The sequence below is a fragment of the Podarcis muralis genome, chromosome 2, assembly GCF_964188315.1.
Source record: "Podarcis muralis chromosome 2, rPodMur119.hap1.1, whole genome shotgun sequence".
Taxonomy (NCBI): Eukaryota; Metazoa; Chordata; class Lepidosauria; order Squamata; family Lacertidae; genus Podarcis; species Podarcis muralis.
Genome location: NC_135656.1, coordinates 101,401,116 through 101,428,575, shown reverse-complemented (window position 1 = coordinate 101,428,575; position 27,460 = coordinate 101,401,116). Strand labels below are relative to the sequence as shown.

The following is a 27,460-nucleotide window of genomic DNA, read 5'->3' as shown; positions in this document are numbered from 1 at the left end:
TGAGCTGGGTGAGGGGCCCTTATCCTGAACCACATTCTGGGACTTCATACCCTGCACTGACCCTTTTGCCATTACTTATGCACACCGTTTGATAAAGACAAACGCATGGGGTCTGTTTAAACCCCATGCCTGCATGGTGAGATCAGAAGCAGCCTTCTGCTTTTCACACTCTGTCTCCTATCATATCCCCTTTTCCCTTTCCTCTAACGGTGAGTAGATGGTAGCAAACAAAGCGGGGCAATCCTACTTTTATGTGGATCAGGGAGAGGCCCAGCTCCTGATAGCCTCCTGAGTAAAATATTGGGGGTAATGAACAAGCTATTTTCCTGCCTCTTCAGAGGTGGCACTGTCTTTTTAACGTAAGGATGGCTCTCTTACGTTAATGTTAACTGTAGGGTTTAAAAAATAGTTCAGAGCAGAGAACAAGACTGGCACACATTTCACAGTGGGACATGCCAGATATTTCAACTGCATAAGGGGGTCCCAATTTGGCCAAATCCCGACTTTGATTTAAAAGAAGATGGGTTGTTGTTTCCCTGTTCCAGGAGATACAATTTGATCTCTCTTTGAAGCAGTTTTCAGAATCACATACACAAATAAGTGATTTCTGTGAGCCAAGCTAAAGTAAGGGTGTTAAAACCACTTACATGCCCAGATACTATTGGTGATAAAATGTGCCTCTAGCAAAAGCACACATCTTGTGTATGTTTATTTAAAGAGTAGTTGCAAGGGTGGTAAGTCTGAAATTATATGCTGTGCCATAAATATGGGTGTGGGGCAGAAATTAAATACTTTATGCAATTATGCTGATGCTACTCTGATCTAAGTGCCAACCACAATTGGTGTTTATGCTGGTAAATTCAGTTACGTTATGCAGGTTTAATTCATAATGACATGTAAGGTTACTGGTGCTAGAGGTGTGTGCAGAGACCAGTGATTTAACTGGTGCAAAATGCCTGTGTTACGTTTCTAAATTGGCTTAAGAATCTATTTAATTCTATCAGTGCAATTATTCTAAGTAAGGTATCATTTCAAGTACAGTTTGGCAGGAATTGTAGGTGGGAGTGAATCTAACATCAAGAATGAATTGTGAAATCATTTAACAGTAAAGGTTGAGTGATCAGCTTGAGGTTTTATTTTGCCTTTACACTAATGAGTAATTGATAGTGTTTGAATAACAACATCTAAAATATCAGACATGCAGATTTTTTTTGTTTATATGCAGAATAGATGTGCGTGGAGAAACCAATTTCTGAATATGTTTTTTTTCAGCAGGAACTCCAAATGTCAGCAAAGATATTCAGGGAGGAATTGCCTTATTGTACCTTTGAGGGCCACTTATCAAATGCATTTGATTGAAAATGTTAATATGAGATGAAGCAAATGGGAAGCCAATTAGAATGTTAAATAAACAGTGCAAAATTCCACCGCTTCTGCTGACTATAGACGTGTGACATGAGACAGAGTCATTTTAGACGGTGTGTTGGATCTGACATTTAATGTTGATTAGAATAAGGGGAAATTGGGCATGAGAAAAATACTTCAGCCTTTGAAATGTGAGGGGATCTATTGTTCCACATAAGCTTCAGTACAATATTTCCAGTATTCCAGTGCAGCTGGGTGTCCCCTTCTGTAAGTGCTTGGAAAAGAGAAGTGATTGGCCCGTGCAGTTCCTCAGCGGTGCTCTTGGACGTGGGAGGTGTGTTGCTATAATTGCGAGGGTTGCGCATACCAACACAGTCGCAGCACTCGTCCCACAATGTGCCCAGACACTACATGCGCTCCTTGCAACAGGAACAGTTCCCATCAACAGGCTGGCATTGACACAGCTCCTGTATTAAGCACTTGCTGACATCACTTGCACAGAGAGCGTTGTTGCAGCACATTGAGGATGGGATCCAGAAGAATGGCAGACTAATAAGTGCAGTACCACAACCTCATCTTTCTTGAAAGTGGGAGATTTCTGGAACTTTCAGACAGCACCCACAGCCAGGGCAGCAGCAGCGGCCCCTCGCCGTCGTCCTCCTCGCCTCCGCTCGGTTGCGCAGGGCCAGGCGGTGGCGGGCAGCGTGAGGCGACTTAAAGGGCCCCTGCCTGCCTGCCTTGCTGTGTGCCTGGCACTCCAGACCCGGCTGTGAGAGGGAGAAGGTGGCGGGAAAAGGAATGGCCGCCTCCGCCTCTTCTTCCTCCTCCTCCCTGCCATTCACATACATGCCTCACCGCAAGGCGCCTGAGGAGAATTCTCCTCAGGATCGGGCCTGAAGGGAAAGGCCTCGCCCTTTCTCACGGGCGGCACCAGCAGGGCGAAGGAACTGCCCTCGGCGTCGCTGTGGATGTTTGTGTGTGATGCCAATAAAAGGTTTGATGATGATGATGAATATTTCCAGTAGAGAGTTTTCGGAAAGGATGGTAATTGATAAATGTGGGTGTATTTGATGGAAGTGGAAGCATCTGACAGAAGAGACAGTGGCCTGGTTCGCACAAAACTCAGCAGTGAGCTGCTTGGCTACATAATATATACATTTTGTTGAACACTTATAGAAAATGCATTAGAAGAAAATTCCAGCCTGCCCCACCAGTCCGGTAGTGTTGTGTGTGTGTGTGTGTGTGTGTGTGAGAGAGAGAGAGAGAGAGAGAGAGAGAGCACGCGCACCCTTTGGCAGTATAGCATCCTTGTGTATTACAGCTGCTTACCTGTTATAAACTTAGATTTATTGTTGTTACAGGAGTCTATGGTAGAGGAGAGTGAAACTGCACATTTTCAGAAGAGCGTCAAATTTTTAATTGCATAAATAAGATGCTGACTTAAGCAAGTGCTCAATTTCACACCACTAAAGTAAAGGATTCATAAAGGCCTGGATTTGCATAATTTAATTTTCTGCACAGAAGATACTGGAAATCAATAGCATGATTCATAGCCATACCATAGAATTGCCATGCTGCCATTCTTTGACTACTCAGGCTCCCGAGTACAAAGGATTTTACAATTGATTAAATTTTGAGTGCTGACGGGAGTGTTTTCTCCTCAGAATCTATAAACTGTTTAAACCTGTTCTCTTTACCCTTGTGCCACTGAAATGTCTTTTGGAGGGCCTGTGACTAAGGAATTATTAGCAGCTGCATTTCCCCTTTCTCCGAAAAGTGGCAGCCATTTTACATGCCAGGTTGCGTCGTTTTCCTTTTGTTGGTGTGACAGGAGCATGTTCACGTCACATTCCTTGGTAGTTTGCTTGAATTTGATGTGGAGATGACGAGGCAGAGGGGAGATAAAGCTTGCCTACCTGTAAACCATTGCCCTGCCTTTGCCTCATATCTCCAGTTTATAGGAACATGAGAAGGCAGACCATATGGAGGGAAAATGTCCTACCCAGGCAGGCAGCTGCACCAGGAGGCAAGCAGGGAGTCAAGCTGCTGGCCCATCAAGGAACTTAGAGGGTGTATTTAAACAACTTATACTGGGGGTGGGGAGAGCTCCTAGCCATAGGAATCTACTTCTGTTTCCCCTTTCTTCAGTCCCCCCCCTCTCCCAGCACCTCTACACAACACATACCTGCTTAGCTAACAGAGGTAGTGATTGATTCTGAGTAGGACTTTGTCCACCCTGGTCCTTCTTTAATGCATTGATAATTCTCTGTTCCTGTTCATTAAAAACAACAACACACATTTCAGTTCATTTTGTTTGCACAATTCAGCCTTGGATGTGTGTTTCTCTCTCTCTCTCTCTGTGTGTGTGTGTGTGTGTGTGTGTGTGTGCGTGTGTGTGCGCCTGCTTATTGTGAGAGGGAGCTGCGTTCTGTTTTCAAGCCGGGATTCTGCCTTTTCAGAAGCCCGACACCTCTAGTTTTGTTCAGCCAAGTGTATAGAAGCAATAAACAAAGATTTGCATGCCTAAAGCAGCTCCACAAATGTGGGGTTCTAATTTAAAAGAAAATAAAACATGCTAAGTTTTAAACAAAAAGCCCAAGGAAACTGCAGTGAAGCACAGAAGGAACAATGCACCAAGTTTCCCCCACCCCTTAGTTTATTTTTTGTTACCGATGAATCCGGTTTATTTAATTCTTGAAGGCAAACTTGCCCTTTGTTTTTTTAAGAAGGTCTCAGAAATCTTGTCAAGGAACAGAAGCAAATCAGCAACAGAATGCCTCATTTAAAAAAAAAAACACAACCCACTAAAAGTGGGAAAATATCCACCTTTCTATAATGGCTAGCACTTGGGGCTTGCTGTTCCATCCTCCTTGATAGATTATATTTTATAAACTCTTTCTCACTTTTAAACCGCAAGTAGTTCTAAATGTGTGTTCATGTAAATGAATGAGTATATAAAAATTCACCATAGCTTCCCTTTAATAGGGGAGGCTTATAGGATTTTAGCTGTGGAGGACACACTGCAAGACTATTTATTGGGTTTGCCCTTCTGATCAGTCGCTGTAGGGAATGCTACCATCCTTATGCTCTTGTCTGTTTCTTTCCCTAAACCTAACACAGTGCAGGCCTCTTTTCCCTTTAATCCTATGGGGTTGGCCGTAGCAGACAATCCCTCAGTGCCCCATTAACCCTGCTGGTGATGTCCTTCGAAAAACTGGACCCTGCAGACTGATTTGGAGAGGAGGAATGGGAAGAAAACCGATTATGCTTTTGCAGTGGTGGTGGTGTGACTTTGCAGCAGACTGTCCTGTAGATAGTACTGTACAGGGTCTGTGCAAGGTTCCACATGTCTCCAAAGTGCAGATCAAGTTGGCATTGGGTCAGAGGACACAGAAATGCTCTTCCTAAAGTTATAGGAGTTTGCTATCCAGAGAGGTCAGCTTCCTAAAGTTATAGGAGGTTGCTGTCCAGCTGCCACAACCACGTCGTGTCCCCACATATACTTGGGGTCTACTGCCTGTGTGAGATGGAGTGGCATTCATGTTGACTCACACAAAGTCACTTTGCTTAAGAGTAGCTTTTCCTTCTCTTCTTTTTCCTTTTTGGTATTCGTCAGGAGAGTGGCTTTATTGCTAGTGGGTTATTCATCCTGCTGTGTCAAGGCGATCTGCGGAAGGTATCATGTCTGCCAGTAAGTTTTGTCTGGCGAGGGGCAGGCAGGGAAAGGAGCTCTGTCACATGATGATTAATTCATCATCGTAATAACTGTGCCTTGAGTTCTGTTATTTTCAGCTGTACAGAGGCTGTTGATCTGATGATCTAATGATTCCAATAATCCCTAAATGATTTAATTTTCAGTCAGTGGCTGTCACTTGGCTAATAGCTTGTGCTTCTTCCTTTCCCCCCTCAGCTTTGACTGAAGGTTATGACGGCTCCCTGCATGAAAGCAGACATGGCAGCTCAGTGCAAATCCGGCGGCGAAAGGCATCCGGGGATCTTTATTGGGCATATTCAGGTGAGTAGGGCCGGATAAGAGAAAAAGAACGTTGCCTACCTCATGCAAGGTAACGTGCCGAACCGTAAAATTTGCCAGTATCTAAGGAGGAACACGCTCTTTCGGGTGGAGACCCATGCATGCAGACTCGTTTTCTGTTGCATCCATTTTCCAGTGCCACAGAGACATGCTGGTTGCTTAAAAAGCAGCAAACGGCTCTGGCAGTGTGTGAAGATTGGTGGCGTGTGGGCCTTTGGAGGAAATCAGCTGATGCTATTTAATGCTTCAGGGTTTTGTTTGTCTGCCCTGCTGTATTTTATTAATGGTTGGTTTTAAGTGTTCTGTTTTATTATGGCTTGATGTTCAATGGAATGTATTATGTCAGGAACCAACCCTGTGATAAACGATGGCTTGGCAAATTTGGCATGACACAGGCATAACCTTTCATGTTTCTTCTTTTGATTCTGGTTCTGGCCATTGTGCCTCAATGAGTAATATTTCTGCAAACTAGGACTTGCCTTGGATGCAACCCATTGGAAGGAATTCAGTGCAGCGCTAAGATTGCTCCATTATCCATTGCTTGTCTGATGAAGCGATCTCGCCTCCCCCCTGCATCCTGTTCTGGGGGTTCTTCCAGCCCCTCCCCCAGACAATTTGGAGTGTGGGGGGGGGGGAGAGATATTGTGAGAGGAAGAGCTCTTTGTGGAAGCTTCTGCTAGCAGGACTGGTTAGTTGAATCCCACCCTTTGTCTCACCAGTGATCATACACTTCCATCAGGCCCAATCATCCTTCCTCTTGCCAGTTCCACCCATTAAAGGGATTCCTGGTACCCAAGTTTTTCTCTGTCTGTTTATAAGCCTGATCATCGAAACAAAGTAGGCTTCAGTGCAATTTGTCAACCAATTAGCTTCCACTTGAATCTGAAGCTAGTTTTAGTAAATGATTGCAGACAATCCAACTCACACTTGTTATACTTTGATTCTATGAAAACCAACGTGATTTAAATTAACTCCACTGTTTTCTGGAATTGTGCCCATTGTCATGATAAATCTACTTCACATCTTAAATGTATTTTGCTTTTCTAATAAAATACTGTGCAGCAATAGTTGAGATTTAAGTTCATAAACAGATGAAATGGATAGTATTTTTCTACCTTTTTTTGTCTTACTAGAATTAAAATGGAATCTTAAGTGATGAATGGGATATTTATTTAGCTTTTATTACTGAAAATGTGTTGGAAGATTCACTTCATCCTTTTATAGGGGAAAAAAGGGCTTAAAGAAAGCATTTAGCCACATATTTCAAAAGTCTTTTAAGTAGTATTTCACTTCTGGATGTTTTATTGCTAACTGGCAATGCATATTATGCAGCTTTGTGTGTGGCAGTTCTCTAGCAGACGCTCAACTCTTTTTTGTTTTGATGAAGCTACTCCTGCCCGCCACCAAACTCATTCATACACAGAAAGGAGGTCAGTTTTTATCGTCAAGTGAGACAGGGCCTTTCAGTTGTGGCCTCACAGTTTTGGAACGTCGTCTCTCGGCAAATACGATTGACAGATTGAACCCCTTCTTACTGTCTTTTAGGTGGGCCTTGAAACATTTTTCTTCCATTTTTCTTTTGTTGGCATCTGTCTCGAGAGACAGTGGGAGTGCATACCCAGAGGTGAAGTCAAACCACTGCGTTAGCAGCACTGAAGTAACCTCCTGGGGTGCAAGCCTGGAGGTTCTGGGCTCCCCAGATGACAAGACCTGCTACTCAGCCTTGCTGATGGGATCCAAAAGAAATCAGAGTAATATGTTTGGCAGCAGCTTGGCTGCAGGATTTGCCAGAAGGAGGCACCATCCAACTGCCTTAGAGGCTCCACTCTGGATTTATGTAGGGTTTACTCCTCAGCCTTTTCTTCTCCCAAAGATATCTCACAAGGCTAGACGGGCGATCTTTCCAGGTTGATGAGCCCCATCTGCTCCTACGTCTCTTTTAGATTATGTATTATTTTCTACTGAGTGGCCTGCTATAGCCTCTAGGTTGAGTGACTTGCTGAAATTGATGGTGTGCATTCACTCCTGCTTATTATCGCATGCTGCATTATTGAGATATTGTATATGTTTTTAGCTGATTTCATCAGATCTTGCAAGCTGCCTTTGGGTAGGACGGCATTTCGAAAGGCATCTAACAGATTTATTGAGTAAATAATAAATACACAAGTCCAACAAAATAATAACAGCCTCTTGTCGGTTATGCCTTTCCTGTACATGCCTAATCAGTAATTACAGTTTATTTGTTGGGCTTGGTAGATACACCCCCATTCTGTGATGATTTTTTTTGTCCATTGACTTAATCTCTAGATTCTACTGAGCAGAAAAGCGAAGAGAGGGAAGGCCAATCTTTCTTTGTTTCATATAGAACCGGTAGCAATTTCTCCGTTTTCAATCAAATGCAATTCCACCTGATTAGTGCAATCTATCTGAAATTCCTTTATGTCACAATTGTTGGTTGAAATAAGGAGTGAACGGGCGGGGGTGTGTGGAAGCAGGCGAGAGACACTGACTGGCTCTTGCCAAGGAACTGAGAGGATTTATTGCCAAGTTGTCCTCGTTGTGTCAGGTAAGAGCGGCAGCTTGGAATGGCCTTCTGTTATTTGGTTGATGGCTTTGCAATAATAATAGCATTAGAACAGCACGGCCTGTAACTTAATTCCAATGGAAACGCTTTCAACAATTGTCGGAAGACATGCTGGATGCTGTCCAGCTAGCACAGTGGACAGCTACTTCAGAGCCACTTAGTGGTGGCATATGAGGTAGGGCTGGATGAAGGCAAAGTGTGAACTGTGATTCCCAGCAGGAGTTGTTGTTTCCAGTTCAGCTGTTGAGCAGCTGCTGGCGTTTGCATCTACGAGAGAGACTGCAAATTTATTTGTTAATGTACGTTGATATCCTAGCCTCCACCCCCCCCCCACAGGACCTTAGTGTGGAGTGCTCAGGGTTCCCTAGCAATTTTCCATCCAAATGTTGGCTATGTAGTAAACATAGGAAAATAAAAAGTTGTCTTATGCTGAGTTAGGCCATTGCTTGCACTGACTGGCAGCATTTCTCCAGGGCTCCAGACACACGTCTGGTAATTTCAGTGGGTCTACTCTGAGTAGGACCAGCAATGGTTACAGCCCAATGTGTCATTGGTGGCAAATTAGAAAGAAGGCATATTGTTCCTAAACATTCTTTAGAAAAACACTGTTTAGAAAATTTAATGCTATAATATCTGCTGCCTGGGGCCTTTACATGCAGAAGGTCCAAGATTCAGCCACACCCATAGACACACTAGGTAAAGTAAAGGGTAAAGGGACCCCTGACCATTAGGTCCAGTCATGACCGACTCTGGGGTTGCAGCGCTCATCTCGCTTTATTGGCCAAGGGAGCCGGGGTACAGCTTCCGGGTCATGTGGCCAGCATGACTAAACCGCTTCTGGTGAACCAGAGCAGCACACGGAAACACCGTTTACCTTGCCGCTGAAGCGGTACCTATTTATCTACTTGCATTTTGACGTGCTTTCAAACTGCTAGGTTGGCAGGAGCAGGGACCGAGCAACGGGAGCTCACCCCGTCGCAGAGATTTGAACCGCCGACCTTCTGATCAGCAAGTCCTAGGCTCTGTGGTTTAACCCACAGTGCCACCCTACCCTTCCCCATACACCTTCATACAGATTCACAATTTCCTTTTGTCCACAGGCAAAATCGTTATCTGTGAGAACAAAGAGGTATCTGAAGGGGTCATTAATTCATGCCAGTCTTTTTTTTTTTTTACCATGTCCTCTAAGCTAATATATGGCTTGATTCCATGAAGGAAGAAAAAAAACGTTATAAAGACAAAGGTTAGGAGAAAGATACTATTTTGGCATTAAAACAGATTCTTCTCCCCTGTCTATCCCTCTCCTTGCTCCCAGTTTACATGAGAAATCTTTGATAAGATTTGTCTGTCATCCTTTGCCCATGCAGCAACTGGGACTAGATTTCCCATTAAGTTTCTCCCCCCCCCCCCCCATGTTGTGATGAAGAGGGCAGATGCTGGATGTATCTTTATTTGGAGCACAGGACAATGAGATGAAGTTGGCAGTTCTCTCTCTTCTGTCTTCTCAGTGATATTTTTGGGTACGTCCTCAGGCGGGACCTTCCTCGTCTTTTCTTAGCTTGTGTACTTATTAAGACTATCTTTAGAAAGTTTCGTGGAACATAGTGGTGACATTATTAGTATTTGTGTGTGTGTGTGTGTGTGTGTGTGTGTGTGTGAGAGAGAGAGAGAGAGAGAGAGAGAGAGAGAGAGAGAGAGAGAGAGAGAGTGTGATGGGCAGGACTGGATTTAGGTTTGATGAGGCACTAAGCTCCTGAAGGTAATATGTCCAGCTGTCCTTTGTCAACAACAAATGGTTGCTGTTTTTTGTGTTGAATATATGCTATATGGTAATTTATGGACCTAATAGGTATCTAAAGCCATTTGCACATGTTGCCCTGCAACCAGTCCATGCAGAATGTAGGCACCCTATATATAGAAATGAGCAAACCAGTGATATTTTCGGGAGCAGGCTAGCGGTCGGGGCCCCTTACTTACATCATAGGAGCCTACACAACACAAAACACTGTTGCTGTATTATCTTATATTTTGGAAATGTACATCCAGTTTTTTTTTCTATTTGGAGGGGGCCAAGAGAGTGAGGCCCTAAGCTATAGCTTGTTCAGCTTATATGTAAATCCGGCACTGGTGACGGGGGCTGTTTTCAGATATCATATATGTGAGGGATTCACCAACGTTTTCTATGAGAGTGTCACAAGATGCTCTCCCTTCAATTTGTGGCCACAGAATACACCCGAGGCCATGACTGCAGATTGCTGACATGGAGGAATGATGGTGTCATGCAGATATCTCCTCTTAATACAGTATAGCAGCTGCAGGCAAGAGAGAGCAATCAAATATCTCTAATCACTTTTACACCAGTCACTAAGCATCTGTGCATTATTGGGAGCAGCAAAGGAGACATATGTCCTGGGCAAATGGGGAACTGCTGGTCAAGAAAGTTTTCTGCTTCCACTGAGGACAGTAGTCTGTAGCACTCTGCCCTTTCTGGAGTACTAAGCCAAACAAGGCATGGGTGGAGACTGAACACTTCAAACGACTCTCCTGGATTGATTATTTTATTTTTATTTTTTATTTTTTTATATCCCACCTTTTTCTCCAAGGAGTTCAAGGTGGCATGCATGACTTTCCCCGCTCTCCATATCATCTCCGGGACAACTCAGTGAAAGATGGTGGCTGGCCCAAGGTCACCCAGAGAGCTTGATGGCTGATATGAACCCTGGTCTCCCAAGTCCTAGTTCAACTCCCTAATCATTACACCACATTGGCTCTCTTGGTTGCTAGAGAAAGGGACTGTGGAGGCATAGACAGATTTGATTATTATTAATTTCATTTCTATATCAATTATATGTGATTTCTTGTCAAGTGTAGTGTGTGAAAGGAGAACCCATGGGCCAAAATGTTGTTTGAATCGGTAGCTGTATGAATACTAGATTGTAAAATATGATTTCAATATTAATTCAACATAATGTCAGTAATAAAGATCTCTCACTCCCCAAAATAGGTCTTTCAGCAAATTATCAAAGTCTGCTTTTAAGACCGCATCAACCCAGAGCCATTTGGGGGAAAAGAATCCTCTGTTTTCTTTTAATGAGCTGTAATACTTTTATGGTGTTAGTGTTAATTGATTTGGTGTGTTGCTTGGACAGGAAATGGCGGCTAAATTATATAAACATATAAAAGGAATAAGAGGTGGTGCTTTTGCTTAAGGAACATGTGGCATACCACATGACTAAAGAATAAAGAATCAGTGAACAAACCAACCAAGAATAATTGGCCTGAGACTTGGGATGCTGTGAAACATAGCTGGATATTGTAGAGACCAGCGGCAGTTGCGGCATGGAGGTTTGAACTGTGTTATTGTAAAAATGTGAAAACTGAAGTCATAGTAGTGGGGGTTGCATTTAGAATTCAAAAACTCCCTTTGGGATGATGTGCACTTGCAGAAAATCAGGTTATATTTGTTGGTCTGGAAGAAAAACAGATGAAATCAGGGGAACTTGTGTACCTGCCTGGCATATTTTAAAAAAACAATAATTTAACAAACCTCATATTTTAAAAAACAAATAACATTCCAAAACAACATATACAACACAAACACATCCAAACAATGTAACCACACATCACAGTGCATGAGAACTTCAAATCCCAGGTGCAAGTGAAGAGAAGGATTTTTGTTATTATATTTTTGCATTTCTCTTAACATTCAGTCATCCTGGGAGCTATGAGCAGGATTCAGCTAATGATCCCCACTACCAGAAGCCTGCACAATAATTTCTGCTAGCGCAGTTGGGTTCCCCCGCTCACCCCTGCTGTTCCCCCAACTGGCGCAGGGAGGGGGTGTCAGGAGAATAGCACACAGTGGAAGGAGAGGAGAGATTGTTCCATCGGGCAAGCAGAGTTCTTCCCTATCCTTACAAGTTTCACCTCCCGACTCTGGCATACTGTTTACAAATCCAAATGAACGTTTTATGAGTTCCATATCTGTGTATACACCTGGCTGGAACGTAAGTTTCACCATCTTCCCAATTAACAAAATAAATAAAACCACTGCAAGTTGTTAGGAATCAATCTGTTGCCTTTGGGGTTTGTGGTGCCTTGTGGTAGCGTGCTAGGTTCTCTCCCACGACATATTTAATGATCTGAAGGGTCAACCAGAGGACCCACATTATTCACAAATCTGTAGAAATATGTATGCTTGTACCTATAGCGCATGGCGGGTAAAGGGCAGCAATATACATATAGGTGAGAAATTAGTGGCTTTCTTTTGAAGGCTCCAGTCACAGAGGAAGTGTGTCAGGCTATCCTTCAAAACAATTGATTTCTTCCAAGATGCTCTTCTCAAAACAAACATTGGATGGAAATTGAAGGCTTAGTAATTTTTTAAGAATGCATACATAATGGCAACAGCAGTCGTAGTTCTGTTAATATAACTCACATTTAAGCCCTATGTGGAAAGACAAGGCTTATCTCAGGGCTTGACTACTGTATTTGACTGCTTTGATTGTTTTATAACAAGAGATAAGAGACATCTTGGTCTTAATTCAATAGCTAGGAGGAGGAATTGTTAGCAGCACTACTAGCATGACCTTGTGCACATTTCAAAGCTTTGAAACATCTTTCTATTACAAATAGGCCTATTGGAGTGGATGGGAGTTAACCATAGAAATAGACGTTAACTTCAACCCTGAAGGTCAGCTGTTTGTCTGCTTGCATAAAACTGCTGAACTGGTGCTTAAATATGAATAGGAGAATACATGTTCAGGTTTTTGCCACAAGTGCATGCACTTCCTGGGGAGAGTTATGCTGTTAGATGAGGAATAGCCAACATGCTGCACTTCGGGTGTTGTTGCACGACAGTTCCTGTGAACACTAGCATGGCTAGTGGTCAGGGATTATCTGAATTGCAGTCCAGCAATATCTGGTGGGCATCTTGTTGGCTGTGCCTGTGTTGAACATTTAGCTCCAGAGCTTTCCTGACATGGATCCATCTGCCTTGTAGGATCAGTTTTGATCAGCTATGCTGTCTGACTTCTTTCTTTGGCGATCACTCATAGCCGAGTAAGATTGTCTTCCATAAACATGGTTTTAACAGTGAGTCCGTAAGTGACCGTGGAGGCCAATTCTGCATCCACACGTCCTTCCACAGTGGGGATATTGGTTTCCGAGCGGGAGTTAATCATGATGAGGGTTTGCCAAGTATGCCTTCCTCTTAGCATGTTTCTCCCTTGCGTCCTGAGTTTGAGCGTCTTCAAAGCCCATGACACCTTTGGTAAAGGCTGTTCTCCAATTGGAGCGCTCGCAGGACAGTGTTTCCCAATTGTTGGTGTTTATACTACATTTTTTAAGATTTGCCTTGAGACAGTCTTTAAACCTCTTTTGTTGACCACCAGCGTTACACTTTCCATTTTAAAATTCGGAATAGAGTAGTTGCTTTGGAAGACCATCATCAGGCATCTGCACAACATGACCAGTCCAACAAAGTTGATGTTGAAGAATCATTGCTTCAACACTGGTGATCTTTGCTTCTTCCACTACACTGGTGTCTGTATGGGGCAAGTGAATGGTGTTCTTGGTAAAATATACCCACTTGCCCAGTAAGATGTAAAGTGGTAATAAAGGTGGAGGTACCTTTGAGAAGGTATACTTGAGAGGGTGTTCATCGCTCAGAGAGAGGCCTGGTTGGGATTAAAGATTGCTTGTTGGAGAAAGGTCAGCAAGGAACTTGTAAATGTTCAGGGTTCCGTTCAAATAGACCTGTTAGCTTTCTTTGTCTGTAAGGAGGATGAGGCCACATGCACCGATGAAGCACATCTCTAAAGCCAGCCGCATCTCCAGAGCACAGGCTCAACCTCAGCTACAAATACATAGATGCTGACACAAATACAAAGGCAAGGCTGCAAGTTCAAGTAAACATTTTCAGAATCATAGAGTTGGAAGGGACCCCAACAGTCATCTAGTCCAACCCCCTGCAAATACAGGTTATAGTTAAGGGTGTCATACTTTCATTTTTTTTATTTATTGAATCCTGCCAAAGAGCCCAGGGTGGCACATAAAGAATCTGAAACAATTAGGTAAAGAAATCTTGGATTCCTGACCCTATACCTCTACAATTATATGATTCTGTGTTGTGGTTCCTGCGTTGCAGGCAATTGGACTAAATGACCCTTGGGATCCCTTCCAACTATGTGATTCTATGATTCTATCTTCAAGTTATGGGGCTGTTATCCATGCAACCACATAGATGTCAAATTGGGAGCTGAAAAGTGGAGGCTAGGGATTCAAAGATGTAATCCTGACTTCAGTGCCTGAGATGCTAGTAGAACATGTCAAATAATCTATTGCACCTGGAGGGAAAAGGAGGAGTTACTGGTATTCATTGAGGAATGATTAAGGACCACACTTGAATGAATCAAGCACTTCGCCCAGTCTGTAATATAAAAATAGCAATGAAGTTAATACTTAGCTCTGTCAGCTGAATAACGTTTTTAAAGTCTATGAACATCCTTGCATTTAATGGATTAATTAACCAATTAAATATTATATGATCTCAACAAAGATTAATTCTGGGATATGAATTGTGCTTTTACCTTGGCTGTACAACTAGGGGAAAGCGCATATTATTTGGGAATCTTAGAAGTCACTTTTACCAATGTGGAGAAGCACTAGGGAACAACCGCTTGTACAACTTGAAAGGTGTTGATGGGGCTACTATTTGGAGAAAGGAGACACACACTTCGTTCCGTAAGACAAATGTAACAGGATGTGCTGTGCCCATTATCTGAATCTAAAGGGCTCATATCACTTAGACTGACCTTCTGTATTTTTATATTTCCAATAAATATATTAATTGCAACAATTAAGCAGTGCTTTCAGCCTTCACGGCGATAACCTTCCTTCCTTTTTTTGTCAAGGTAACTACTTTATTCTGTCGGCCTATCTGCTTGATCTACCTAATTAGTCAACGACACGTATGTGGCTGTTATTAACTAAAGTGTCTAAATGCCTTAAATCTTTAAAGCTGTTCTCATCAAAGGTTCTTTTGAGGTAGGACGGTATTGCCTTCTGCATTCTAACTAACTGAACTCAGAAGAATTTATTTAGTCGCCTAAGGTCACATATGAAGGGTGTGACCAATTTTCCTTGGGAGCATTTTGGTCTTAGAGTGTATACCAAATCTTTGGACTTCCAGGTGTTGCAGGCCTACAAATACCACCATCCCTTATCCTTGGCTAGGCTGGTGAGGGCTGATGGAAACCAGCAACACCCAAAGGGTTACAGGTTCCTTAGCCCTGGCCTATAGAGACTACGAAGCTTCCACCCTCAGCATCTTGGTAGCCTCTGTCAAGCTAAGAACATAAGAAAAGCCAATGGCCCTTCGAGTTCAGCATCAAGTTCTCAAGGTGGTTGAGCAGATGGCTGTGGGCAGTGCTAAAAAAAAATATGTTTAGAGGTACTGTCTTTTTGACTCAAGAAAGTCACCATTTTATAGTTCAAATCGGGGGGAAATAAATACAGTAAATGGACAAAAGTACAAAGAACATGCATTACGTCATTTTATACAGCTACTTCACACATTAAACGCTCACTTCTGTCTGAGACTCCGGAAACACTGTGAAAGGAAATGAGGCCGCCATTGGGGGTAGCAACGGAACTGGAGATTCACAGTGATAGAGAAGAAACTTGTTTTTTAATTTTTTTAAATAGTTACTTCTTCTGTTAGATTCACAAAATGTTTAAGGGTTTGTGTACCCCTGTGGCCCCCCAGAAAAAAAAGCACTGGCTATGGGAAGCCTGAAGAAAGACAGGATCTGAGCACAACAGCCTCTTTCCACTTGTGATTCCCAGAAATTGGGAATCCTACCAATTGGATGGAGGGGTTTTACTACATATTAGAAGTAGATGGATGGACCATGCTTGGTAAAATGACCACTTGCGCTCAGCCTTTTTGTTGCTGTTTCCTTTTTGTTTGTTTGTTTAATCTTTAGCAGACTGTAATCCTTTAGGATTACCAACCCCCTCTGGACTGGCCCTGCTCTCAAGCTTTTAAATAGCAGCCTGGTGCACATAATTTTTTTAAGGCAAAGGGAACAGTCCAGTAAGAAGTTAGTACCCATCATTTCCTCTAAGTATGTGTAAACTGTGAGATGTTCAGGATTTGGTTTGGGCACCATCATACTTCTTGTCAGTTCTAAATGATGGATTATAGAAACTATTAGCAACCAGGATTTCTCAGTCTGGCCAAAATAATTTGTGTTTTGCTTAGTGGTGGGGAAATGGAGTTGAGTGTTCTGTTCTAAAATACAGTATACTTATTTAGAAGTGCATTCTGTCTAGAGTTGCTGTTCCACTCCTTCAATGGCTTTTGATCCAGTCAAAGTCTTCAAGAATGCAAGAGTAAGAAAGACATTTTTTGTTGATTCCCCTTTCCTGCTGCAAGCATCCTCCAGAGCAGTGTGGAAACAGAATAAGAATAAATGGCTCTGTCCCTGTTGGCTGTCCCTGTTAATAGAGGTGTCTGCTGTGGGCAGGTGGGGAACCATTCACAAACAGAATGGCAGCATTGAGCCCCCCTCATTGATTTAAATGGAAGTTGTTAAATCATGTAGGTGCACATTCCAATCTTAAATATATGGACTCACGTCTGTTCTGCTGTTGCTGCAACTGTCCATGTCTGGTTGAAGGTGCTTCCGGACTGCAGCTGGTTTCAGTCCTTGGCTTATTCGTCTTTCAAGAAATGGACAACCCAATCCGTAAATCCAGTCAATGGTTTCATTCTAGTTTAGTTCCAATACGTTTAGTGGAAACATGCAGGCTTAATGATTCTGGCTTTCCTGTCCCAATGATAAAAATCCAAATGTTAGAAAGATTTAACACCTTTTGTAAGACTGGGGAAATGAAACAAAACCATTGGCAGCTGGATCTTCTCTTCCATGACTATTTCACATATTCTTGATACTAGAATCCCTTGTGTCCTCTCAGTTTAAGCCTCGGTAAAAATGCTCCTTTTTAACCAAACTTCTCCCTTAAATCTTTTAGTGTTTTCTCATCCTATTGGCAAAAATGTCATACTGGTTTTTAAATCTGTGGCCTTATTAGAAAAATAAGTATTCACGCCTTGCAGTGTAGTCCTGTAACTTTTACTCTGATGTAAGTCCCATTCCATGTAGCGGGCTTACTCCCAGGTAAGCATGTTTTGGATTGGAGTCTTAACAAATTATAGTGTGAGGAGCAGCTATTTAGGGTCATTGCCCCCTTGATAAGTTTGGTAAGTAAGCATAGACTTACAATTTCTGCTGTAACTTAATACAGATGAAATATAGCATAAGCCTTTACATGTCTATTCAGACATAAGTCCCACTAAATTCAGAGGTGCTTACACCCAGGCATAGGATTGCTGCCTCAATATGTGGGTACAGGATTGCAGCCCTAATAATTGAGCCGTGAGTGTCAAGTGCCACAAAAGAAAAGAAAAAACCAACAGAGGTTTCACTTGCCTATGCAGTGACCGTAAAGGTAGCAAGCGAGCTTGGTAGCAGCACTATTACAATAGCCAAAATGTTAAATAATAATAAAAACTTAATAGAATCTTATTTGCACCAGAACTCTTGGGCCATATAAATACACTGAAAGAAGACAGCTCTGAAATAATTGAAGGTGTAAAATAATTGTCCTCATTTTGGGGACTAAAGCCTATCACTGTGTTACATCTCTGATGCACATTGAAACCTGCTAGATACTAATCTTATAAAGATGTGACTGGAATTGATTTTTCAATGCAGTTCTTTTCCTTCAACAGCAGAATCCCTATGGAAAAATACCTGCCAGAGTCGAAAATGCCCAGTAGGACTGGGCGATGTATCACTTCATCACCCAAAATCAGTTTGAAGTCTACATTTTGATAACAGTTTCATAATGTTTGACATTATCAATATATCTTGAATCACATTGTGTGTGTGTGTGTGTGATGTAAAAAACAGTGATATGGGAAAAACTGTGAAGCCGGTCATGACTTCTCTCATGATACCTGCTGCCCTTGTTGATCTAGACCCCTAAGTAGTAGCAGTTGCTAGGTAGGACATTACCTCATTCGCCTCTACATAGTTACATCCTTATTTCAGACATCATGATATATCAGTATATCGTGATATTTAGCCGATTATATATCATGATGTTGAAACCAGATATTGCCCAGCCCTAATGCCCAGTTAGCATTTAAAACCATATCAATATCTTTTGCATTCTACTTTTCCACAACAATGCTCAAAGCGGCTCTTGAAAATTTCCTTCTCTTGTGTAGGAATTTAACATATAAGTGAGCATTACATGTGAAAGAAAGCCGTGTGGATTTAGAAGGCAAGAGCTATAACTAGATAGATTTAGAAGGAAAGAGAGTCTTCCCCTCTCGGGTTTTGCCTGCAAATGTACCTGAATTTTGGATTCAGGTTTTAATGGGTATTCCTACATAGGTGATTATGACCCAGTTGGTCATTCCTGTTCTGCAAATTAGACAGATTCACTATTACTATTGCTATGAGCTTTGACTCTTCTTGGCCAGGTTAGTGGCTTGGAAAAGGGAACTGTTTCAAGAGCAGTTCTTAAGATAAGCAGGGTGGGGGGAATCAGTCATGCTGTTCTACTTTCAAGACTAACAAAGCCATCTTCTTGTCAGGTGACAATATTTTTAGATGTTTGATGTAGTTCTCAAAAGGTGGGTGGAACTGTCAGGCTGCTTTTAAAAGTGAACGGTGCATGCCTTTCAGATCCAGAGAGACAGAATTTACAAATGTTGCATGATAATGCCGCGCGCATTAGTCCTGGTTACCTTGGTGATTGCCACTTAAATGATAAGAGACTCGACTTAACAGTCTCTGTGACTAGGATGGGGAGCAGGGAGAATCCTTCAAATAATTTGAAGAAAAATGCATTTGTTGTGTTAGGGTGGATAAGTGAGATTGGGTTAATGTCCAGGTAATACAGCTGTATCTTCAGTGGGGGTGGCGTAGAAGCCAGAGAGCACAGAAAGGGATATCTAGGAAGATTCTCCCTATTTGACATTTTAAGCAGTTCAATCCTTCAAAACTGTTGTGTCCCAAACTACTACTACTACTACTACTACTACTACTACTACTACTACTACTTCCCACTGATTTTTCAATCACCTTCTAAAACACTGTCTCAAGGCTTTTTATATGGGGCCTACCTGGAGATGCTGAGGATTGAACCTGAGACCTTTTGCATACAGAGCAGCAGCTCTACCACTGAGCTACTTCAATGCATTTCAGGACTAGATGGCCCTTTGGTGTCCCTTCCAAGTCTACAATTCTGTGATTCCCCTAGGTTGTGGCCTTTCTCCTAAAGATTGAAGTTGCAAACCAGCCCTTATAATCTCAGTGTCAGAATGCTCAGCTTCGGAGTGTTCCTTTTTTAAACTGGTAAGTGCAGGTCACGTCCACACCGTACATTTAAAGCACGACGATACCACTTTAAGCAGTTATGGCTTCCATCTAAGGATTTGGGGGGGAAGAACCGTAGCTCAGTGGTAGAGTTTCTGCCTTGCATGCAGAAGACCCCAGGTTCTGCACCCAGGGCAGCTATCTACCAGCTCCATCTGGTACGCAGGCTGAGACCCTACCTGCCCGTGGACTGTCTCGCCAGAGTGATGCATGCTCTAGTTATCTCCCGCTTGGACTACTGCAACGTACTCTGTGTGGGGCTACCTTTGAAGGTGACCTGGAAACTGCAACTAATCCAGAATGCGGCAGCTAGACTGGTGACTGGGAGCAGGCGCCAAGACCATACAACACCGTCCTGAAAGACCTACATTGGCTCCCAGTATGCTTCCAGGCACAAAGTGTTGGTGCTGATCTTTAAAGACCTGAAGGCAGCCCTGTTTAGGGAAGCTTTTAATATTTGATTAATTATTGTATTTTAATATTTTGCTGGAAGCCACCCAGAGTGGCTGGGGAAACAAATAACTTCTTCTTCTTCTTCTTCTTCTTCTTCTTCTTCTTCTTCTTCTTCTTCTTCTTCTTCTTCTTCTTCTTCATGTCCCCATCATCTCCAGGTATGTCTAAGACAGCTCCTGCTGTATAAGTATAAGGCAGTTTCTTAGGTTCCTGTATCCTCAGAGCTGTAGTCCATTAATGGTGCTGAAAGTTGTTAGGAAGCTCCTATTCCCCTCCCAGAGTTACAATTCCCAGAGTTCCCTTTGAGGAGGGATTGATTGTTAAGCCACCATGAAAAGTGCAGTTCTGTGACACATGCACACCTAAGATACGTTTATCAGTTAGAGCTGACTGAACCATTGCCATAATTTTGACATCTAAACTGTTTTTCTTCATTGGAGGGCTACCCCTGCCGTGACCATTTCCTGTATTTTCCCTCCTTCCACCGACAGGTGGAGACTTTCTTGTTCCAACCGGCATTTGGGAAGTGGCTGCTTTTACTGAAAGGGCTGGTGCTATGCTGTTATTTATTATTGTAATTATTTGTATGGTTTTAACAGAGGATAGATAGATAGTTTTATTAGTTTTTATTGTATCAACATTTAATTGGTTTTTTAAATAATTGTTTCCTACCTGTTTTTAGTTGTTCTTACTCTTATCTATAAGATGCCTTGAGTCCTTGTCCGGGAAAAATGTGAGGTATAAATACATACATAATCATAATGATGATAATATGGTTTGAAAGCACATGAGGTTACCACCTTGCTGAAGTGAAGCAGGTCTGGATCTGGTCTCTGGCTCGATGTACGACTGTCTAGTAAATATATGATGGAAGAATGGAGGATATATATATATATATATATATATATATGGAGGATATATATATATGGAGGATATATGGAGCTCTGTTCCAGTAACAAGAAGCCGAAAGCACCAGCCTGAAGATGACGAGTGAGACCTCGTCGAAACGTCGCCTAGACACCCCAACTTTTACACGGGAAGACACCCGAGGACACCAAAACCTGCATACCTATACCCGTGAAAATCTACGAAAGCAAATATATATATATATATATATATATGTCAGAAAATAAGTAACCCCCCTCCCCCAGGCCTGTTTAAAACTTTAAAATCTTTTAAACTTTAAAATATGTTTAATCCTTGTTTTTTTTAAATATGTGCCTTGAGATTATTGTTATACCTCTTTCATGCTCCGCTGCTTATATTGTATCATATCCTTCATTTTTATGGGTTACAGCTGTATTGTAATGTCCTTTTCGTTGCTGTAAGCTGCCCGTGGAACTCTGTCATCGGGAGGCATCTCAATATTGCAAATAAATAAATAAAATGCCCCTTCTGACCATGTACACAGAGTTGATATCCTTAGCGTATATTTGTCTGTTGCCAGAGGAACGAATGGCACGTGGGAAAGGTCGGCCCTTTGGAGAGGGCAGAGTGTGGCTCGTGCTGATGGTGAGCATATTAGCCTCAAATACAAAAAAGTAGGTTACAGCCGCTCAGAAGTTCTCATATCACATCACATTTTGTGTGAGCATCTTCGTGTTTTTGGCGTCTTGCTTTTCTTTTCTGCTGCTGAGCTCGGGTTGCAGCTGGGTTCTTTCACGCCCTTGGGATGTGAAAAGTGACTCTGCTGTCCAGAAAATAATCTGTTGTTAAACAGAGGTGACATTATTTCCCCAAATGCTACCTAGTTGCAGGTTTTCACAACTCATAAGACTTTTCACGGTCTCTTTCTCTCTCTATTGATATTGATTTTTCCCCCCTTTCCGTAGGAAGACTTGAAATCAAGACACTTACCAGGGAGAATGTTACATTATGCTTTTCTTCCATAATAACGGTTTCCAAGGAGAATAGGTTTGTTCTCCTGTAAGATGAACCTCCTACTTGCGATGTCAGTCTCTGAAATTTGAGGCACTATTGAAGACTTGAGAGTGTGAGGCCGGTATTTCGGTTGTATCTTGTGATGCCTCAGGGTAGGCCCAGGCAACTGATGGTTGTAACAATGGCATTAGGAGGAGACCCTAATCCAGGCATAGGCAAACTTGGCCCTCCAGAAGTTTTGGGACTACAACTCCCATCATCCCTAGCTAACAGGACCAGTGGTCAGGGATGATGGGAATTGTAGCCTCAAAACATCTGGAGGGCCGAGTTTGCCTATGCCTGCCCTAATCCTTCAAAATAAACATATTCCATAAACTCCATATATGCTCCCTCTTTTCATGTGTTTGGATTTCTTGTTTCTTATTCCAGTTTACAGAACTGTAGTTTGTTGTGATGGCCAAATCAGACAAACCATTATCACCACTAACTAGGATTATCACCGCTGATCATGGCTTGCAGACTCCCTTCAAACACATATGAATTATCTGAAATTAAGGAAATATTACCCTAGAGAAAAGGTACTTGCCTCTCATTAGAGCTTTCTCTGAAAGAGAGGTACATATTTGAACATTTCTTGCTTTTAAATAACTTGATTTTTAAAAAATTCAGTAAGTACTTGAAACTTTTCATGTAATAGCAGGGGGGAGTTTTTTTTTTACATTCAAATGCACTTTGCTAGATTATTCAGTGGGTTTTTTTTTAAAATAAAAAAAATGTAAGTATGCATTAAAGTTTAAAATCAAATACTGTATTTTGAAACTTTCTCAAGGAAGAGGTTTTTAATAGGGTATGGATCTATGAATTGGGGCATGAAATGCTATGATTAGAAATGTAGCAAGTGATGGATGATAGCTTGTGTCTGCCATTGTGTGAAATATGGGTGTGTAAATACTTCATGCTTATCATCCCAGAAAGGTAATCAAGGGGTGGACAGTTTCTTAATGCATTGTCAGTCTGGGTAGAGAATCCAACATTGCAAAGTTTAATTTTGCTAAATCATAACTCACGCATCTGGGTATGCCACAGTGCATAGTCTGTAAGAAATGCTCTAGGTTTTTGAGCCACAATTTCCAAATGTATTTCCTATGTGCCTGCCTCATTTCAGTATCTCACTGTGCTTTGCACATATACCTACAAACACCTGAGGATATACAGCTGGGATATATTTAGTACTAAAAATCACTGGGCTGGTTTTGACAACCCTATCTCTAGCCCTAAAGTAGTAAACTAATATGAATTCTCCCCTTAGTAATCTTTAATGTTACAGTAGTCCTAAAACCTTTTCTATAAGCCTCATAAGCATCCATGCTCATGTAAGAGACTGGTAAGTAGAATCTGGGCATGCCATGGGATTCTTTCATTTGTCCATTTAAAAAATAAAATAAAAAGTGATGTGTGTGCACATGATCCAGATTTCTACCTGCTACTGGTTGTACTGCAAAGATGTAGGTACAATATACTGTTTCCTCTATCTGACCCTAAAACAACTTGAGTCAACTATTACTATTTAATAGTACAGGCAAGGGAAAGTGAGTCTACAGATTGCGTACTGGGAAACGTTCATCACCATTTTCACTCAAATTATTCCCACACTGGAAATTGTTGAGTTTATGCACAATTTTTAATCTGTAGTAGTTTTGGCCTTGGCCCTGGCCTGGTGGAACACTCTGCCACAAGAAATCAGGACCCTGCGGGATTTGATATCTTTCTGCAGGGCCTGCAAGATGGAGTTGTTCCGCCCGGCCTTTGGTCAGGGTTCAGCCTGACTCCCCTTTTCTTTTTGTATAAGAACTAACATGAAAGAGGCCTCCCAGCATTCTCGCAGGCCCATATAAGATCAGCGTAAACAATTGAGCTGATGAGCACTTATTGTTCCCAGCCCTAACCCTGCGGAAAGCCATCTAATTAGACTTTAATTTGATTTTGACCTGTTTTAGGAGGTAATTTAATTATTTTTTTATTTTATACTAATGTTATATATTTGATGTTAGCCACCCTAAGCCCGACTTCGGCCGGGGAGGGCGGGATATAAATAGAAAGTTTATTATTATTATTACTATTACTATTACTATTATTACTATTATAAATGGGATTTTTCTGTGGTGTGTGGCAGAAGCTATCAAAATGTGAACTTCCTTATATTTGTTAGAGGCAACATGAATGACAAGCATGCTATAGCAGGATGCAATGTTTTGAGTTAAAACAATGGATTATGTATTGCCTCAAATGGTGTCTAAACTCTTATTAATGAAAATTTAACAATCTCTGTGTTTAGCTTAAGAGAGGTTTTGTAATAAAGTCGTGACTGTGTGCAGTTTAGCAAACATTAGGTTCTCCATCAAAAGGAAAATTATTCAGTCAATAAGAGTTAATGCTTTGTTTTAACACCAATCTTTATCTGTTTTAGCATCAAATACGCCTTTTGGGAACAGGAAAGATGAGCAAATAAAGCTAATTGTAATGGAGATTTGATACATTACCCAAACACAATTCTTAGTTAACTATCAATGAAAACACTCCATAACACCTGCACATAACCCCATTCTGATTATAAGGGAGTAAAGAGCACTTGAATGGATGACTTTATTTATGCTTTGCCTGAGGATTTCAAACATGGCAAAGCCCTTGTCCAGATAAAGTATTGCATCTTGACACATTGCTTCCATTTGGACAAGTACATTCATTGGCTGTGGCTTGGAGACCACAAAATCTTGTCAGTATGCTTTATCATGCCTTTTAAAAGAGAGATAACCTTCAAGTTGGATGAAACAGGAGGGCAAAGGGATATGGGTCCGGGAGCAAATACGAACCAAGTGGAGAGTTCCTTGATAGTACTTCTGTATAGGTATTGGGACTGAAGTAGTTTGTACAGGTGACCTATTCCTATGTTTTTTGAGGTATAAACCTCCACAGTTTTAAATTACTATCAAAAAGTTGGGTCTGTCTCCTGTCCCTCAAAATTGGCAAAAAGTGAGAGGAGCCACACAATCCATTATTAATAATAATAATAATAATATAATAATTTATTATTCATACCCCGCCTATCTGGCCGGGCCTCCTCAGCCACTCTGGGCAGCTCCCAACAGAATATTTAAAACACGATAAAACATCACACACTAAAAACTTCCCTAAACAGGATTGCCTTCAGATGTCTTCTAAAAGTCATATAGTTATTTATTTCCTTAACGTCTGATGGGAGGGCGTTCCACAGGGCGGGCACCACAACCGAGAAGCCCCCCTGCCTGGTTCCCTGTAACCTCACTTATTGCAGGGAGGGGACCACTAGAAGGCCTTCAAAGGTGGAGATGTTCCTTCAGGTATACTGGGCCGAGGCCATTTAGGGCTTTAAAGATCAGTGCCAACACTCTGAATTGTGCTCAGAAACATACTGGGAGCCAATGTAGGTCTTTCAGGGCCAGTGGTATATGTTCTTGGTGGCCACTCTCTGTCACTAATCTAGCCGTCACATTCTGGATTAGTTGTAGTTTTTGGGTCACCTTCAAAGGTAGCCCCATTGTGTTCCACAGAAAGAAAAGAGTTGGGAGGGCTGAGGGGGAAGATATATTGGTATACATCTTCCAATACTGTATATGGGCTGTCTTGCTTGTGTTGTTGAAACTCACAACTGTGGTTTTGATCAGCTGTAATTGGTGCAAGATTAAGTATTGCACCAGGGCAATTATTCTAGAGCAGCCTTTCCTAACTCTGGGTCTCCAGATGTCGTTGGACTATATATCCCATCGTCCTTGACCACTGGCCCTGCTGGCTAGGGATAATGGGAGTTGTAGTTTCAATAACCTCTGAGAACCCAAGAATGGGAAATGCTGCAGATGGTTGTAAAAAGGATGAACCATCTTTAAGTCCATCCAGGTATGTCTAAAGTCTTGCTAGGCACATTAGTTCAGCCCCACTTACTCTGATGTGACACAATTTCTTTTGTTGTGGAGGTTCGTTATGGAGTCTATAAATACCTTACCAAAAAACAGGTCATTGTAACACGGAGTCTTGAGAAACGATGTAATTTTTCACATTGGGTTGTATTTCTTTAAGAAAAGATGTTGACTGAAGTTGATGTTTACTTGAACTGAAGTTTGGATGTTCTTCCAGAACTCTCTTGTCCCTTACCCTTCTCTCCCCTATTTCAAGAGGTAATGGAAATCCTTACTAGATAAAAAACAGTGGCATGGTGTTATTGATTCAGCGCTAAGACAACAGATAACTTGATTAGGATCCTGCCAATAAAGCTTGCCTCTAGTTAGATTAAGAAAAAAAGAGAGTAAAACACCCTGCAAAATCCACAGTTAGGGGAGTACGTTTATTCGGGCCAGCCAAAATATCACGAAGTAGTGCCAACCTTCAAGTTCTGTAGAACTTTACACTGGGGAAAGTATTAAACAAAACGGGGAGGGGTGTGAGAGAAAGACAAGGGAAAAATTAAAAGCACAAAAATTAGGCATTTGCTTAAGGCATGAGAAACATCTGGGAAACAGCTGGCCATCTTGTAGTCATTGCTTCTTAGTTGCAGAATTCTAGGTTTGTAACCTGATACATGTAGTAGGGTTGCCATATGTCCGTAATCTGGCCGCCCATGTCGGGAGTGTAGATTTTTGTGAATTTTCTTAACAACTTCAAAACTTTTGTGTCTCAATTTTCACTTTTTGAAATATGGCGACCCTAACATGTAGTATCTATCACAGACCTATCAAGTCTGAAAACTCCATCTTGGAACTGAGACTAAAAGCTGACCTCATGGCTATAACACCCACCCTAATTTTTAACTTTTTTGACTTTTTATTTTTCCTTGTTTCTTCTCACCCTCTGCTTTTTCTCATCCCTTTGCCTGATGAAGAACTCTGAAGAACTAGAACTATTATTGTGACACTTTGGTAATAAAATTATTTTCCAAGTGTGGATTTTGCAGTTGCTTTGTTTCTTATGAACCAGCTCGCACTTTTAAAGAAAGTAAAAGTAGAATATTTTCAAGCAAAAGCCACTTGCACATTACACTGAAGGCTTTAAAAGAGGGTTGAAATGTAAGGATATTAGCTCTGTCTCCATAGAGGCAGGTAGGTAGCCGTGTTGGTCTGACACAGTCGGAAAAAAAAAAGTCAAAAAATCATAAACACGGCTACCTACCTGAACCTAGAATCATTGAAGGCATCACTTTGAGCCGCATGAAATGGAAGTCCACCAACCACACAAGGTATCTGAAGAAGTGTGCATGCACACGAAAGCTTATACCCAGAACAAACTTAGTTGGTCTCATCGAAAGGTCGGCGGTTCGAATCCCCGCGGCGGGGTGCGCTCCCGTTGCTCGGTCCCAGCGCCTGCCAACCTAGCAGTTCGAAAGCACCCCCGGGTGCAAGTAGATAAATAGGGACCGCTTTCTAGCAGGAAGGTAAACGGCGTTTCCGTGTGCGGCTCTGGCTCGCCAGAGCAGCGATGTCACGCTGGCCACGTGACCCGGAAGTGTCTTCGGACAGCGCTGGCCCCCGGCCTCTTGAGTGAGATGGGCGCACAACCCCAGAGTCTGGCAAGACTGGCCCGTAGGGGCAGGGGTACCTTTACCTTTACCTTTTAAGGTGCTACTGGACAATTTTTTAATTAATTCATTTATTTCCATAGAGG

General features: G+C 42.0%; 1 protein-coding gene and 1 pseudogene across 4 annotated transcripts in view; one reads left to right on the top strand and one right to left on the bottom strand.

Annotated features, from left to right (window-relative positions):
• Positions 1-27,460, top strand: part of PTPRG (protein tyrosine phosphatase receptor type G) — a 538,165-nt gene that overhangs the window by 108,664 nt on the left and 402,041 nt on the right. For 3 of the 4 annotated variants that reach the window (XM_028719555.2, XM_077925092.1, XM_077925090.1), the window contains exon 2: positions 5,276-5,380. In XM_028719555.2, coding sequence (XP_028575388.2) covers positions 5,276-5,380 — 105 coding nt within the window. Of the gene's footprint in view, positions 1-2,249; positions 2,360-5,275; positions 5,381-27,460 lie in introns of those variants that run through there. The other variant, XM_028719550.2, reaches the window with a different exon arrangement.
• LOC144327058 (uncharacterized) lies at positions 1,497-2,203 on the bottom strand (annotated as a pseudogene).